The 14,859-nt window shown below is 37.0% G+C and overlaps 1 protein-coding gene across 5 annotated transcripts in view; it reads right to left on the bottom strand.

Moving 5' to 3' along the window:
* SSH2 (slingshot protein phosphatase 2) overlaps positions 1-14,859 on the bottom strand; it is a 256,836-nt gene that overhangs the window by 192,331 nt on the left and 49,646 nt on the right. For 3 of the 5 annotated variants that reach the window (XM_060647808.3, XM_060647805.3, XM_060647804.3), the window contains exon 2: positions 5,226-5,306. The exons of the other annotated variants lie outside the window; for them this stretch is intronic. In XM_060647808.3, coding sequence (XP_060503791.2) covers positions 5,226-5,306 — 81 coding nt within the window. The remainder of the gene's footprint in view (positions 1-5,225; positions 5,307-14,859) is intronic. 5 annotated transcript variants of the gene reach the window in all.

Here is a 14,859-nt window from a genome sequence, read left to right as displayed (position 1 = left end):
GCTAGTTGGAGCTTTTATTTGGTTGATTTTATAAATCAGGTCAAGCTCTTGGTGTCTGCCTACAATTATCTCACTGCTACATTCTATATCCTTGTGCCAGATGTCGCCAAAGTATGTCTCTGGTCAAAAGAAGGGCCAGAAGTCAGACCAATATAAAACCAGTACAGGGGAAAGCCTGGTGTGCCTGAAGCATCATTTTGAGATTCCATTACCCAAGGCATTCCATATATGTATGCAACTTGCAAATCACTACGGTAGGCACTGTGGCAAATATAAAGAAGAATAAAAGAAAGCTTCTGGCCCTTCAATAATCATTTTACAAATTTAAATAATATATTTTAGAAATTGCCACAAGTTATTCGGACCACAAGCCAAATCAAGGGTGGTGAAGAAAAATAAAGATGGTCAAGATGTCCACTTTTTCCTCTTCCCTCACAGCACTGGATGGACTACAAACTTAAATTGTGCCCACGGACAACAGTGGCACTGTCCTGACTCTGTGGAAGACATGGTGACATCAGGGAATCCTACATCTGTCCTTGCTCTCTATTTAGCACAGAAAATGTGCCAGACCCTCTAAGTACCTTACATAAATCTTATTTAATTCTAACAACACTCTGAGACAGGTACTATTATTAATCCCATTTTACAGATGGGAGAAAGGAGGCTTAGAGAAGTGACATCATGAGCCAGGAAGTAGAGTTGCGACTCTGACCCAGGTTGTCTGAATCTTGAGCTGTAATAAAACTCACATCTCTTTGGCAACAAATTTTCTTATTTTTATCCTTTTTATATTTGTGTATGTTGTCTAGTGAAATGGTATCTCTGTAAATCAGCCTGCAAAAATGGAAAAAAATACAATACCGAGAGCTAAAAGAAAAAAGGTAAATACAAACCATCAGAAATGACTAGGTGCACATACTATCAGCCTACACCATCACCACCTTCCAGCCAATTACTTTGGTTATCATTGTATCTCTGAGTTTATCTACGACCTACTGTTTAGTGTGCCTGCTCACAATATCTAGAGTCTTACAAAAGTAGATTTAATGACAATAGCAGTTCTCCCCCCTTTTCCAAAAAATTTTTTTAACGTTATTTATTTATTTTGAGAGAGACAGAGACCGTGCAAGTGGGGTGGGGCAGAGAGAGAGGGAGAGAGAAACCCAAGCAGGCTCCACACTGTCAGCGCAGAGCCTGATGTGGGGCTTGAACTCATGAACCTTGAGATCATGACCCGAGCCAAAACTGAGTCAGGCGCTTAACCGACTGAGCCACCCAGGTGCCCCAATTTTCCCCCCTTAAATATAGTTTTACTTTCTAAGCTGACAAATAATTCATTGTTTTGATCATCCCATATACCACATTCTAAAACGTAAAACATACAAGAAAAACAAGATGCTTCAGAAGAATCCTAAAGATTAAAGTGCCTTCTGTTCTCAACCCATAGGCTGACTACTACTCAATAGCAGGCCTTGAATTAGGGCTTGCTTATCTTAATGCTAATAACTTTTTACAATTCTTAAATTTATCTTAAACATAGGTTAAACATTCTCTCTCTCTCCAAAGCCATTTCTCCCACAAAATGACTACACATGAAAACCTCCATAGAAGTTGCCATCTAGAAGGATACTGCTATATTCTGAGACACCTGGCCTGCCCTAGAAAAGAATGCAAATCTACAGTTTAAAAATGTAAAGTATGCTACACCAAATAATTCTTACATTTTAGATTTCCCTTTTTGTCTGCCTTTTCCACATTTGATTCAAGGGTAACATTTTCTTTTTTTCTCTCTTTAATAACAGAAGACTAACACTCCTTCCTTTCACTGGGCTAATCAAACAAAATGCTGTTTTGATTGTAGGGAAGGGAAATGCATTCCCTACAAAGATATAATATCCAAGCATAGGAATGAAATAGACCATAAAAATAGTATGACCACCCATATGTGTCCCTCCTCCTGTTTGGTAGGGTGGGAGTGGGGGTCAGAAGACCAGGGGAAGGAGAGAAAGAAAGAAATTGTATCCTGAGGAAAAAAACTAACATAACAAGCATTTTCCTGACCTCCAGGCTGGGGAAGATATAACCCTGCAATGGTAATGAATCTGCTTGGTTCTAGCTGAACCCCAACAAACATGGTAATTGGAATTCCAGCTTACACAGAGCTTTTTCTCCTTTAAGGCAGGAAAGCAAGGTATGGGGATGAGGAATAGAGAGGACTCTCAGGAATCTCAGTGGCTACTGTGGCTAACAGTACCCCAACCTGCTTTAGTCACTACCTACATTCTTTCCTATCTGAAGCCAAAGTGAAACTCCTGCAGCTAAGGCCAGTATCTTCTCCTCTGCTACCTTTTCCAGTCATACTGTCAAGCCTGCTCTGGGGGCAGGCAGTCCCTCTTCCCATTATGGAGACCTCCAACAACCCTGGACACAGCAAAGGGAACAAGAAGCTGCTTCTACCCTTTATCTGCTTCCCCAGAGGCTGAATAAGACCAGAGAAGAGGGAGAAGCTTTTCTACACTCCTCCCTTCTCTTCTAAGAAAGCCCCAAGAGATCTAAGGCAGCCATCCCCTCTTTGCCTCCAGCCAAGTTTCTTTCTACTCATCCACATATTTCTTTTCTTCTCCCCATGTACTGCATATGAATGATTTTCTCCTCTCCTTTTCATGGCTTTCCATAAAAATCCATAAAACTAAGCTGTTGAAGCATAGTTATACATTCTCCTAGGGTAGATTTTTTTAAATTCAGTTTTATTAAGGTAAAATTGACAAATAAAACTGTAAGATTCTAAGGTGTACATCATGGTGCTTTGATATACATATACATTGTGAAAAGATCCCCCTCCCCCCATCTTCAGATATTTATCTTCTCTGTGAGAACATTTAAGTTCTGCTTTTTTTAGCCATGTCAAATTATCAAATGCAATGTTATCAACTATAGTCACTATGTTTTACATTAGATCTTCAGAACTTATTCATCTTATAGCTGAAAGTTTGCTCTTAGGGTAGATTCTATATTTTATGCCTAACTTCCATGGCCCTGGGCCCAGTGATTACTACGAGATAGTCAATCAGTGCTTGGAGATGAATGAATGCATGCATGCATGCATGCATGAATGAATATAGATAACCAAAGTTCATAATTCTGTTATCCCGAGATTGAAGAGAAAGTTCTTCAGTGATTGACTTTATGTGCTACTCTTCTTTACAATAGTTAACTTCTATTTCAAATAGTTATCAAGATCCCATGCAATTTCCTTTGAAGAAAATTCAAAGTGGAGATTTCAATCAGTTTGTTCTCCAAACAATTTTGTTTTCAAATTTAAGGCATCAAACTGGGAAGGAGATCTTCAACCTCCTTTGACATGAGGGTGGGAATGGGAGCTGAGGAAAGGGGGAAAACATATAGGAAATACTCCCTAAGCAACCAAATAGGAGGATAATTCAATACTTTTTAAGAGCCAGCCAAATACATGTAACCACTTTTGCCTTATAAAGAGGAAAAGATAACAAACCTGACTTAAATGAATGAAATCTGGCAATAAAATAAAGCGATCCAGAATAATCTGCAAATATACATACCCAATTAATTGTTTCTCAGAGAACCATTAAAACTAGAGTCATCTTTTCCCCACATGTGCACAACTTCATAAAAATTTTCTTCATATAGATTGTCATACATTGGTCTCTTTAAGACAAAGTCAGCCAAAAAATAAGGCAGTCTAATCCAGAAGATGCCACTGCAGACTGAGCAAAGTAAATCTTGAGGAAACTATATAAACAGCCTTGGTACATATTCCATCAATGATGTTGCTGCCTGCTGATAATGAGAGCACTGATGACAGCACTGATGGGTGCTGAGATCTGACATCAGCGCTGCCCCTGCTTATCACACAACACTGGGCAAAGAATACAACCTTTCTACCCTCAGTTTGTCATCTGCAAAATGTTGATAATAAATGAGTGTTCATGTGAATTCATCAATGTTTTCAAGCACTAGGGAATGAGCACAGCTCCAGCTATTAGTGAGTCACAATAACTAACTTAATGCCATTTCAGACTCATCATCAACGCTGAAGGAAGTGCAACTGGGTCAGTCAATATAATAGTTGGATGAAGTCCTGAAGTAGCGATCACCTTCTCTGTGAAGTGAAGGTGAAGTAAAGAAGACAGTTTAAGAGCAGGCTAGGCTGTACTATGGTGATATACTTAGGAGGCCCTACTTACTTCGAGAGTTTCAATTGGTAAAACTTTAACATTTATAGAGTGCCTACTATATACAATAAACATCCTAAAATAGACAGGATCCAGATTTTATCATCAAGGTTTGTAGAACCTAGCATTAGCCATGGCTAGCAAAGGCAGTTATCCTGTTACAAGACATATTTAAATTTTTTAAAAGTCAATTTAAGTCCTTCTCTAACTAACTTCAGCCTGATTCAGCCTGGGCAATTTGTGGTAATTAAGCAACTATTTTGGGGGTCCAGTGAGATAAATAAATTTATAACATCTCATGAAATGTATTTAGTTAGATAGCATGATCCAGTAATTAAAACATTATTTGGCTTAACATTCTCAACAGCCAGGATGTGTTAGGTCTACGTCTGTGGGGCATAAAGGTCCAGTGGAGCACCAATACCAAGCAGTTGCCACAGGGAAAAGGAAACTACTGACCATTAAAAAATGCAAGGGGGCGCGTGGGTGGCTTACTCAGCTGAGCGTCTGACTTCAGCTCATGTCATGATCTTATGGTTTGTGAGTTCAAGCCCCACATTGGGCTCAATGCTGTCAGCGTAGAGCCCACTTTGGATTTTCTGTCCCCCTCTCTCTGCCTCACCCCTGCTTGCACTCTCTCTCTCAAAAATAAAATAAACATTAAAAAAAATTTTTTTAATGTAAAAAGCCCACTAAAACAATCATCTTTACTGAGGGAGAACTCACTCACAGGTTACAACATTTTTCTACTTTGGTAAATACACCTTGAATGGAGATTATTAGGCATACAAATATACTCATATTTATATTTATAAATATAATGCTTATATTTATATATATATACTCATTCCAAGTCCCTTATTTGCTTTCACAGACTATGTATTTTGCTGAGTGAGGCCAAACAGATGAAACAATAGGTACTGTATCTCAGTTGCATTTGAAAGCCAAGTTTACCCAAAAAGCTTTCACTTGGAATTACCAAAGGCTGTATAAAAACATATACCTACGTACATTGGAACCACTAAAGATATCTGATTCTTCACATTCACAGGAAAGTAACACTGCTGATTCACTGTCTTCCAAATGAGAACTCTGTAATACAAACAAGATCATTTCACAGATCCAGATGAATGGGGCCATAAGCCTGAGGGAAAAGCCAGCAGACATCACCGAGTCATGTTAGCTCATACGTGAGAAGCTGAAATTCTGATTAGTGATGGCTATTTTGGAGAGAATAAAGCCAACAAGTTGATTGGTTAGGTGACCAGAAAATTGATTGAGGCATGTTTGATTAGCTGAAGCATTTTCTATGGTTTCCAATTTGGGCAATGGGGTGTCCCTTTTCTGTAAAGATGGTACTACTAACTGTTTATAGTATGTCCTCTGGACTATTCCCAGAGGGTAGGCTTGTGTTCATTTATCCTCATATCCAAAGGTACATATTTAATATGACTGTTTAGAGTCAGGCTTCAGAATATAACATAGGACATGACTGGAGGTATCTAACTACTAGCCTCATCAGCCATCTTCTAACAAGTGTTTATAAGAACAGCCAAAAGATATGCCCTACCCAAGTCCACCTGATGGATGCCAGAAAACAATTTAAAACCTTTCTTCCACTGTCCAATCTCTTTTTCAAAATCTGTCTAGAAGACAGATAAGGAAAACGAGACAAAAGAGTGAAATAATTAGCTGGTAACACAAGACTATTCTTTCCTTATGACTAACAACACCACAAAAAAGAGAAGAAGAGAAAAAGCTCCAACTCTCACCCATTAAGTTCCACCCAAATGTTTGCTGTTTGAGTAAAAGCTACTGGAAACTGAGCTATCCCTACATAAAGATGTAAATGCTTATGTCATCAAAACTTCTCACTATTGTATTATCAAGCAATTCCACTTCTGGGTATAAATCCAAAAGAGCTGAAATCAGGAAGAGGTGTCTGCACTACCATGTTCATGGCAGCACTATACACAATAGCCAAGATGATGGAATCAATCCAAATGTCCAACAACAGACAAATGGCTAAAGAAAAAGTGATATATACATACAATGGAATATTATTCAGCCTGAAAAAAAGGAAATCCTAAGTGAAATAAGCCAGTAACAGAAAGACAAATATTACACGATTCCACTTATATGAGGTATCCAAAATAATCAAATTCACAGTAGCACAAAGCAGAATGGTGGTTTCCAGGGCCTAAGGGGGAAGGAGTAAATTGAGAGTTCTTCTTTAAAGAGTACAAAGTTTCGGTTTAGTGAGCTAAAAAAGTTATAGAGGTCTGCTATATGACATAATGCCTACTGTTAACAATATTCCATTGTGTATTTAAATTTTTGGTAGGAGGGCATACCTCATGCTTAAATGTTCTTACCACAAAACAAATAAACAACAAAAAAAAATGCAAAGAGGCATGAGGAAACTTTGGGAGGTGACAGATAGGTTTAGAGATGGTTATAGTGATGGGTTTCACAGGTGTATGCATGTGTCCAAACTCATCAAATTGTACACATTAACAATGTCTGTGTTTTGTATATCAGTTATATCTCAATAAAGCTCTCAAATGACAAAAAAAAAAAAAAAAAAAAAAACCCACCTTGCTACCAGTGGCTGAAACTTAATCTTACATTAACTACTCTGTGGCTATCCTAGTTGACTCTTACTTTGACTTTTCAAAGCTGAAACTACATTTAAACCCACTTAATACCTGTAGAGATTGAGTTTTGAAGTGCAAATAAACAACTGAAAAAAAAAAAAAAAAGGAAAGCTCAGAGCTATTATTTCTGGTAAGTGCCTTCTCCTGGTTTATCTTCTTTTTTCCTACCCTGATCTTTTGCCTACTTTAGTTTTCCCTCTTACAACCAAGTCTCATCTTCCATTTTCCCTCCCTCTTCCTCTTTTAGAAAATAAACAGAAACAACCAAACATTTAAAATCACTTTTTAAATCCTACAAATGCAAAATCTCTTTATTCCTCACTCCCTTGAATTTTGGAGGGGGGAATAATAAGAACATTTACTTTCCACTTGTCTTTAAAAAAAAAAAATCAGACTATAAAATACTTGAAGACTTATAAAAGTCATATTAGAAAAGCTAAAGGCATAATTAAAAAAACTAAAATATTTGAAGAAATTAATAAGGTAGAGATCAAAACTGCTTTCAATTCTCCCAAATTCTCGGATCACAACAGATGACAACATAAGTAATATTAAGCATATCAATAGTGGCTTGTCACTGCCACAGTGTACAATTAATCCAAATTACACTAGTTAAGATTTTCAAAGTTTTCATTCTTAAAAATATTTCAGCATGTTTACATGATTTCTTTTAAAATATCTTCCAAGAAGGTGGTTCTGTGATGACTCACACTCCTAAAGTTATTTTAAGACTTTACTGCATACGTATTAATTGTAATTTAATTCATTAAGTTACAAGGTATCAATTTAAGTGTGTTGGCAGCATTAAAAATAATTGGTTCACGGAACAAATATTTACTAGCAAACAACATATTTAGTTCCAAATTAAAATCTAATCCTAAAGGAAGACAAAGGATATTTCAAGTTCTTTCCTCTGCTTTCTGGGGTACTTGGTAATTCCAGTTCCTGAGTTGTTCCTGGGTTCTGCAGAGTGAACTGTCTTGCTTATAACTATAAAGGACTTATTCCAAGAATGAATGAATATTTAGGAATTCTATTAATATAATTTAGCATATTAGGTCAAATGAGGAAAACTATAAGATTATCTAAATAGATGCTAAAAAGTACTTGATAAAATTAACATTACTAAACTGGGAATAAAAGATGCTACCTTGATCCACTCCCAGGTGGACTTTTATATATACATAGTACTTCTCAAGTTGGCAGGCTCTTCCCCAACCTGGCCTTGCCTGAATTTCATATTGAACAAAATCCTCCAGTGTTTTTCTAGCATGAAGATAGTGATCATGCCCAGTTTGTAGTGCAGATGTCAATTCTCTTTTCTTTTCCTTCTTTCTCCTCCTTCCCTTCTTAAATGTCCCTTTGGCCAATTTTGAAGTGGATAATGTCAAATTCATATTTTTGCATTAGAAGTGCCAAGTCCAAATCTTAACTAAACTAAATTGAGTTCATACCCTGGTTCTGACACCTACTAGCCATGGGATGGTGAACACATTACTTAATCACTCTGAGCTCAATTTCCTCATCCATAAATATAGGCACGAAAATAGCATTTATCTAATAGGGGCATTGGAAATATTGCCTGAGAGATAATACAGGAAAAGCACGCAGCATGACTTACTGATGTCACTACTGTTGCTCCTGCTGTTGCTGCTGCTGTTAATGATGATAATAATAATATAGTAATAATCTCCCTATTAGATGTAAAAGGCTTATAAATTTGCATTAAATTCCCTTTCAAAGAAACTTCTACTATATAGGGGAATTTTGCTTCTATAAAATTATAGGTGTTGGGGTGCCTGGGTGGCTCAGTAGGTTGAATGACCAACTCTTGGTTTCGATTCAAGTCATGATTTCGTGGTTCGTGGGTTTGAGCCCTGCGTTGGGCTCTGCGCTAACAGCGCGGAACCTGCTTGGTATCCTCGTGCCCCTCTTTTTTTCCTGCCCCTCCCCACTCACTCTCTCTCTCAAAATAAATAAATAAACTTTAAAAATATATAGGAGTTTCACTTCTAAATACAGACAATTTTGTATACCCTATATAACCCTGAAGTTTTGAGTTCACAATGAGTCATTCGTTACCATTTATTGTACCCCTACTATGTACTAAGCAATTTTCTGGGTGCTATATTAGCTACAGGAAAATTCTAAACAAAAAGGGAAAGATAACTGAACAGGCTCCAGAATTAGTTTTTTGTTTTTTATGAAGATGAAAAACTACAAAAAGAAGTATATGGCTCTATGGAAATATGCTTTGGCTAAGCATTGGAGAAAAACAAGGGCCAAGATTGTTGGTAAGGAAAACACATCCGTATATAACAAGAAGTTTCAATCCAGAATAGCTTCTAAGCAACAATTATAGTAATAAAATGTTGCAATCTTTATATGGAATGTATGATGCAAGGACTCATGTACTAAGAAGGATGTTTTGAAGAATGTTAAAATCTAACTTGTCCAGTTACCTAACAATTTGTAAGCAGAAGTCTTAAGAAATAATCCCACAAGAGTCAAAACCTGTTTCTACTGTTAAGTGTCTTTTATTCTATTCTTGTTGTATACAGGTTATGTGATTTTTAAGAAGCAGAAAATATTGGCTATTATATTTCTTTTGTCTTTTCTATTTTCATTTATATTTTCTCCCCCAACTTTTTTCGGAGGTTCTAAGTGAACACACTGCACTTATTCTTAAAGAAACTAGAGATTTTAAAAATATACTATTAGATACCAAACCATAACATACATGTGTACCTTAAAGCCTAATGACCACTTTGAAACTAAGCTTTTAACTCTTTAAAGGCCAAAACAAGAAGGTCTTATTTATCCTGACACTTAGACATAGCTGGATTGACAAAGCGATTTCACAGTCTAAACATGACCCAAGTGAGAAAACCCTCTCTGCAGTCCCTAACCCCAAGTTACAGATTTAAAAACCTTATGACTTCCTCTCTCCCTTCCTCCTTCCATTTCCTTCTCCCTTCCTTTCTTCCTTCCTCTCTCTCTTTCTCACTCTCTTTCTTTCAGTATATTTCCATTACTTATTTTATAACTAGAAGTTTGTGCCTTTTGACTGCCTTTATCCATTTTGCCCAGTCTTTCCCCAACCTCTGGCAGTCACCAATCCGTTCTCTGTGTCTCTGGTTCTCTGTGTCTATGAGCTCAAAATTATTGTAAATTATGGTAAAAACCATTACTTCAATATGTAATATATGCATGTGGCCAATAAAATTCAGAAGCTGTCAAGGAGTATGTAAGTTTTCCTCCCATCCCTGTCCTCCCACTTCCTAATTCTCTACAATCCCATTCTCATAAGTAATCACTACGTGAGTTTCTTGGGATTTTTTCAGAGATATTGTGTGTGTGTGTGTGTATACTTTCTCTAAAAATACACAATGAAAGCACACTACACCTATTTTTCTGTCATTGCCTTTTAAACTTGTCTTTGATTTCACTATTTTTAAAACTTCAAACTGTGGTAAAATAATATAACATAAAATTTACCATCTTGACCATTTTCAAGTAAAGAGTTCATTAGTATTAGGTATATTCACATTGTTGTTCAACCAATCTCTAGAACTTTTTCATCCTGCAAAATGAAAATTCTATATCCATTAAAAAACTAATTTCCCCTTCCCATAGCCCCTGGCAACCACTATTCTGTTTTTTATTTTTATGAGTTTGATTTCTCTGAATACCACAGATAAGTGATATTATACAGTATTTCTCTTTTTGTGACTGGCTTATTTCACTTAGCATGTGTCAGAATTCCTTTCCTTTTAAGGCTGAATAATATTCCATTGTATATATATCACATTTTTAAATCTATTTATTGGTCAGTGGATATTTATTTCAGTATTTTTGATCACTGCTATTTCATTGTATAGATGTTCCAAAATTCATTTAATCAGTCTCCTATTAATGGACTCAGATTACTTGTAACTGTATTCATTTTTCTAATTTGCTGTAACAAGATACCACAAACTTAAGTTTAAACAACACAAAATTTATTATCTTTACAGCTCTAGAGGTCAGTAGTCCTAAAATCAAAGTGGTGGCAGACCCATGTTCCTTCTGGAGGCTCTAGGGGAGTATTACAGGCTGAATTTGCTCTCTCCACCCCGCCCCCATTTATATGTTGAACTCCTAATCCCTAGGACCTCATAATGTGACTCTATCTGGAGATATGGTCTTTAGAGAGGTAATTAAATTAAAATAAGGTTTATTAGGGTGGGTCCTAATACAATATGACTGGCGGCCTTGTAAGAGGAGGAGATCAGGACACAGACACTGAGAGGAAAGACAATGTGAAGACAGAGACAGGACAGACATCTACCAGCCAAGGAGAGAGATATTAGGGGGAAAAAAAAATCAACCCTACCAACACCTTGAATTCTGACTTCTAGCTTCCAGAACTGTGAGAAAATTAATGTTGTTTAAGCCACTAGTCTACGGTACTTGTTTTGGCAGCCCTAACAAACTAATACAGGCAGAATCCGTTTCCCTGCCTTTTCCAGTAACTAGAGGCCACCTACACTCCTTGGCTTGTGGCTCCCTTCCTGCATCTTTAAAGTCAGCAAAGGTAGGGTGAGTTTTTCTTATATTTTATCAATACAACCTCTTCTCTGTCTCCATCTTTCACTTTCAAAGGCCCTTATAATTATATTTCCCCTTATTCCAATAATCCAGGATACTCTGCCTATTTTAAAGTCATCTAATTAGCAATCAATTCCATCTGCAACCTTAATCCACCCCCTGCCCCAACCATGGAACATGATATATTTGCAGGTTCACAGGGGATTAAGATGAGGAGACTCTTTGGGTGGGAGGAGGACATGTTCTCCCTACCACAGAATCTTCTTTTCTGCAAGTTTTACTGGGGAAAATAATTGTTTTATAGAACCCAGTATTCATACCTAGTATAGCAGGAAGCACAAAATTAAGTAAATAAATAACACTACAGCCATATACTCTGTACATAAAGAGGATCCTAAACACCTAACAGCAGCAGTAGAATGTTTGAAATTGCTTTTTCTGGATGATGATTTGGATTTGATTCAACCACAGTATTTCACATAGGCCTCTTTGTAATCAATGGTACAGATCTGTAAGACAACTGGCTAGTATTAAGGATGGTGCAGCCATTGTGGAAAACAGTATGGAGGTTCCTCAAAAAGTTAAAAATAGAACTAACCTATGATCCAGCAATTATACTACTAAGCATTTACCTAAAGGATACAAAAATACAGACTTGAAGGGGTACACGCACCCTGATGTTTATAGCAGCATTATCAATAATAGCCAAACTATGGAAAGAGCACAAATGTCCATCGATGAATGAATGGATAAAGAAGATGTGGTATATATACACAATGGAGTTATTACTCGGCAATCAAAAAGAATGAAATCTTGCCATTTGCAACTACGTGGATGGAACTGGAAGGTATTATGCTAAGTGAAATTAGTTAGAGAAAGACAAATATCATATGACTTCATTCATATGAGGACTTTAAGAGACAAAACAGATGAACATAAGGGAAGGGACACAAAAATAATATAAAAACAGGGAGGGGGACAAAACAGAAGAGACTCATAAATATGGAGAACAAACTGAGGGTTACTGGAGGGGTTGTGGGAGGGGGGATGGGCTAAATAGGTAAGGGGCACTAAGGAACCTACTCCTGAAATCATTGTTGCACTATAGGCTAACTAATTTAGATGTAAATTTTAAAAAAATGAAAAATAAAATTAAAAAAAAATAAATAAAAGCCTTTCTAGACTTGGGAAAAAAAAAGATGTGGTATATATACACGATGGAATATTACTCAGCCATCAAAAAGAATGAAATCTTGCCATTTGTAACCATGTAGATGAAACTAGAATGTATTATATTAAGCAAAATACGTCAGTCACAGAAAGACAAATACCATATGATTTCACTCATATGTGAAATTTAAGAAACAAAACAGATGAATATATGGGAAGGGGGAAAAAAGAGAGAGGGAAACAAACCATAAGAAACTCTTAACCATAGAGAACAAACTGAGGGTTGATGGAAGGATTGGGTGGGGGATGGGCTAGATGGGTGATGGGTATTAAGGAGGGCACTTGTTATGATGAGCACTGGGTGTTACATGTGATGAATCACTAAATTCTGCTCCTGAAACCAATGTTACATTATATGTTAACTAATTGAATTTAAATAAAAATTAAAAAAAAAAAGAAAGAAAAAAAGGATATAATCTATGTCCACTGAAGGACAGCAATAATTAGACTGAGTCACCTAGAGTTTAAATCAGGATTAAGTAACTGATGGTTCCTTCTTCTAGGCATTCACAGTTCCTTGTACATATATTTTCTAATCCTTATCTCATTCTACTATAATTATCTCTCTATATATTGTTTCCCTCCCTCTAGACTATAAGTTTTCAACTTATATCTTTAGGGCCTGGCATACACTCAGCATTCAATAAATGTTCAGTGAATGAGTGACTTAGCATTAGTTGATGCAATTCTTCCTTGTTGTCAACAACAATAGTACAAATTGAAGATGAGTTATGATCTTTGTGTATAGCTATGGTTAAGACACCAAGAATCTTCTCCAAACACAAGATGTTTGTCCTTTAATTAGTCATAGTAGCAACAGCTCCTACTGAAGAGCCAACTGTTACATGAGACACTGCCTTCCTTGGGCTCCAAGTCAACATGGAGGCTTTAAGCCAAAAGAGCATCTTTATTTCTCAGAGATACTTAGAAGGTTGGCTTGTCAGTGGCTGAGGCAGTCCAGGTATGCAGCACTCCCTAACTTTCATGTGCAATTTGGCCCATTTCACCTGCAGAGGTATTGCTGCTTTTCACTCTTTGCAGGTAACATGTAGCTATTTTATGGTAAGCTTCACAGACATGTTTCCCCACCCACTGCTCCCTTCAGAAGTTACAGAATCTCTCAATGTAAATCTTACCCATCCTTCAAAGACCACTCAAATCTCAGAATTTCAGGGAGTTTCAAAATGATGACTTCAGCCTCAGTCATCTCCCTCTCCTCTGAGCCTTCATAACCTTGGCAGGGTTGGCAAACTATAGCCTATTTTCATATGGCCAGCAAACTAAGAATGTTTTTCACATTTTTAAAGGGTTGTGGTTTTTTTTTTGTTTTTTTTGTTTTTTTTTTTTTGAAGAAGAAAAAGCAAGGAAGAAGATGCAAGAGACCATTTGTGGCCAGCAAAACCTAAAATATTTACTATCAGGCTTTTAACATGAAAAGGTTGCCAACCCCTACCCTAGAGCATACAATTTTGCCTAATGAGAAAGTGCCTCGAACTGTCATCTTTACAGATCACAGTCTTAGCTCCCCTTAGTAGACTCTCCCTGTTGTCTACCAACAGTCATCTCTCAACTCTGTCATCTATTAGTCCTACCATCTGTCATTTTAGCCTTCCTGCAGGCTAGCACACAGTATCCTAATCCTGGTCAACAAGACCTAAGGCAAGTCTGCTTGAGGGAAAGATTTTCCACCCTGATAAAGGAGAACTGAGAAAAACAACAATAAAAACCCTGCCCTTTTTCTGCCTTTGGATGCAGTGGTGCAAAGATATGAGGTCTACAGCTGTGACAAGTCATTTTGTGACCTGGAAAGGGGAGGCTCAAGAACAGAAGGCAACATGCTAAGGATGACAGAGCACAAAAGATGAAAAGAATCCAGAACCTTGATAACTGCATTGAGCCACTGCCTTACCTCTGACCTTTTTATGTTTAAAAGGTCACAGTTTATCCCATTTTTAATATAGTAGTTTGGTACTTTTTTTTTGTTTGTTTAAGTTTATTTATTTGAGAGATAGAGAGAACAAGCAGGGGAGGGGCAGAGACAGACAGAATCCAAATAAGGTTCCACACTGTCAGCATGGAGCCCCATGCAGGCCTCAAACTCACAAACCATGAGAATATGACCTGAGCCAAAACCAAGAGTTGGATGTTCACTGACTGAGGCACCCAGA

This window comes from Panthera onca, chromosome E1, assembly GCF_046562875.1.
Source record: "Panthera onca isolate mPanOnc1 chromosome E1, mPanOnc1 haplotype 2, whole genome shotgun sequence".
In the NCBI taxonomy this organism is placed as follows: Eukaryota; Metazoa; Chordata; class Mammalia; order Carnivora; family Felidae; genus Panthera; species Panthera onca.
This window is presented reverse-complemented; position numbering and strand designations above follow the sequence as displayed.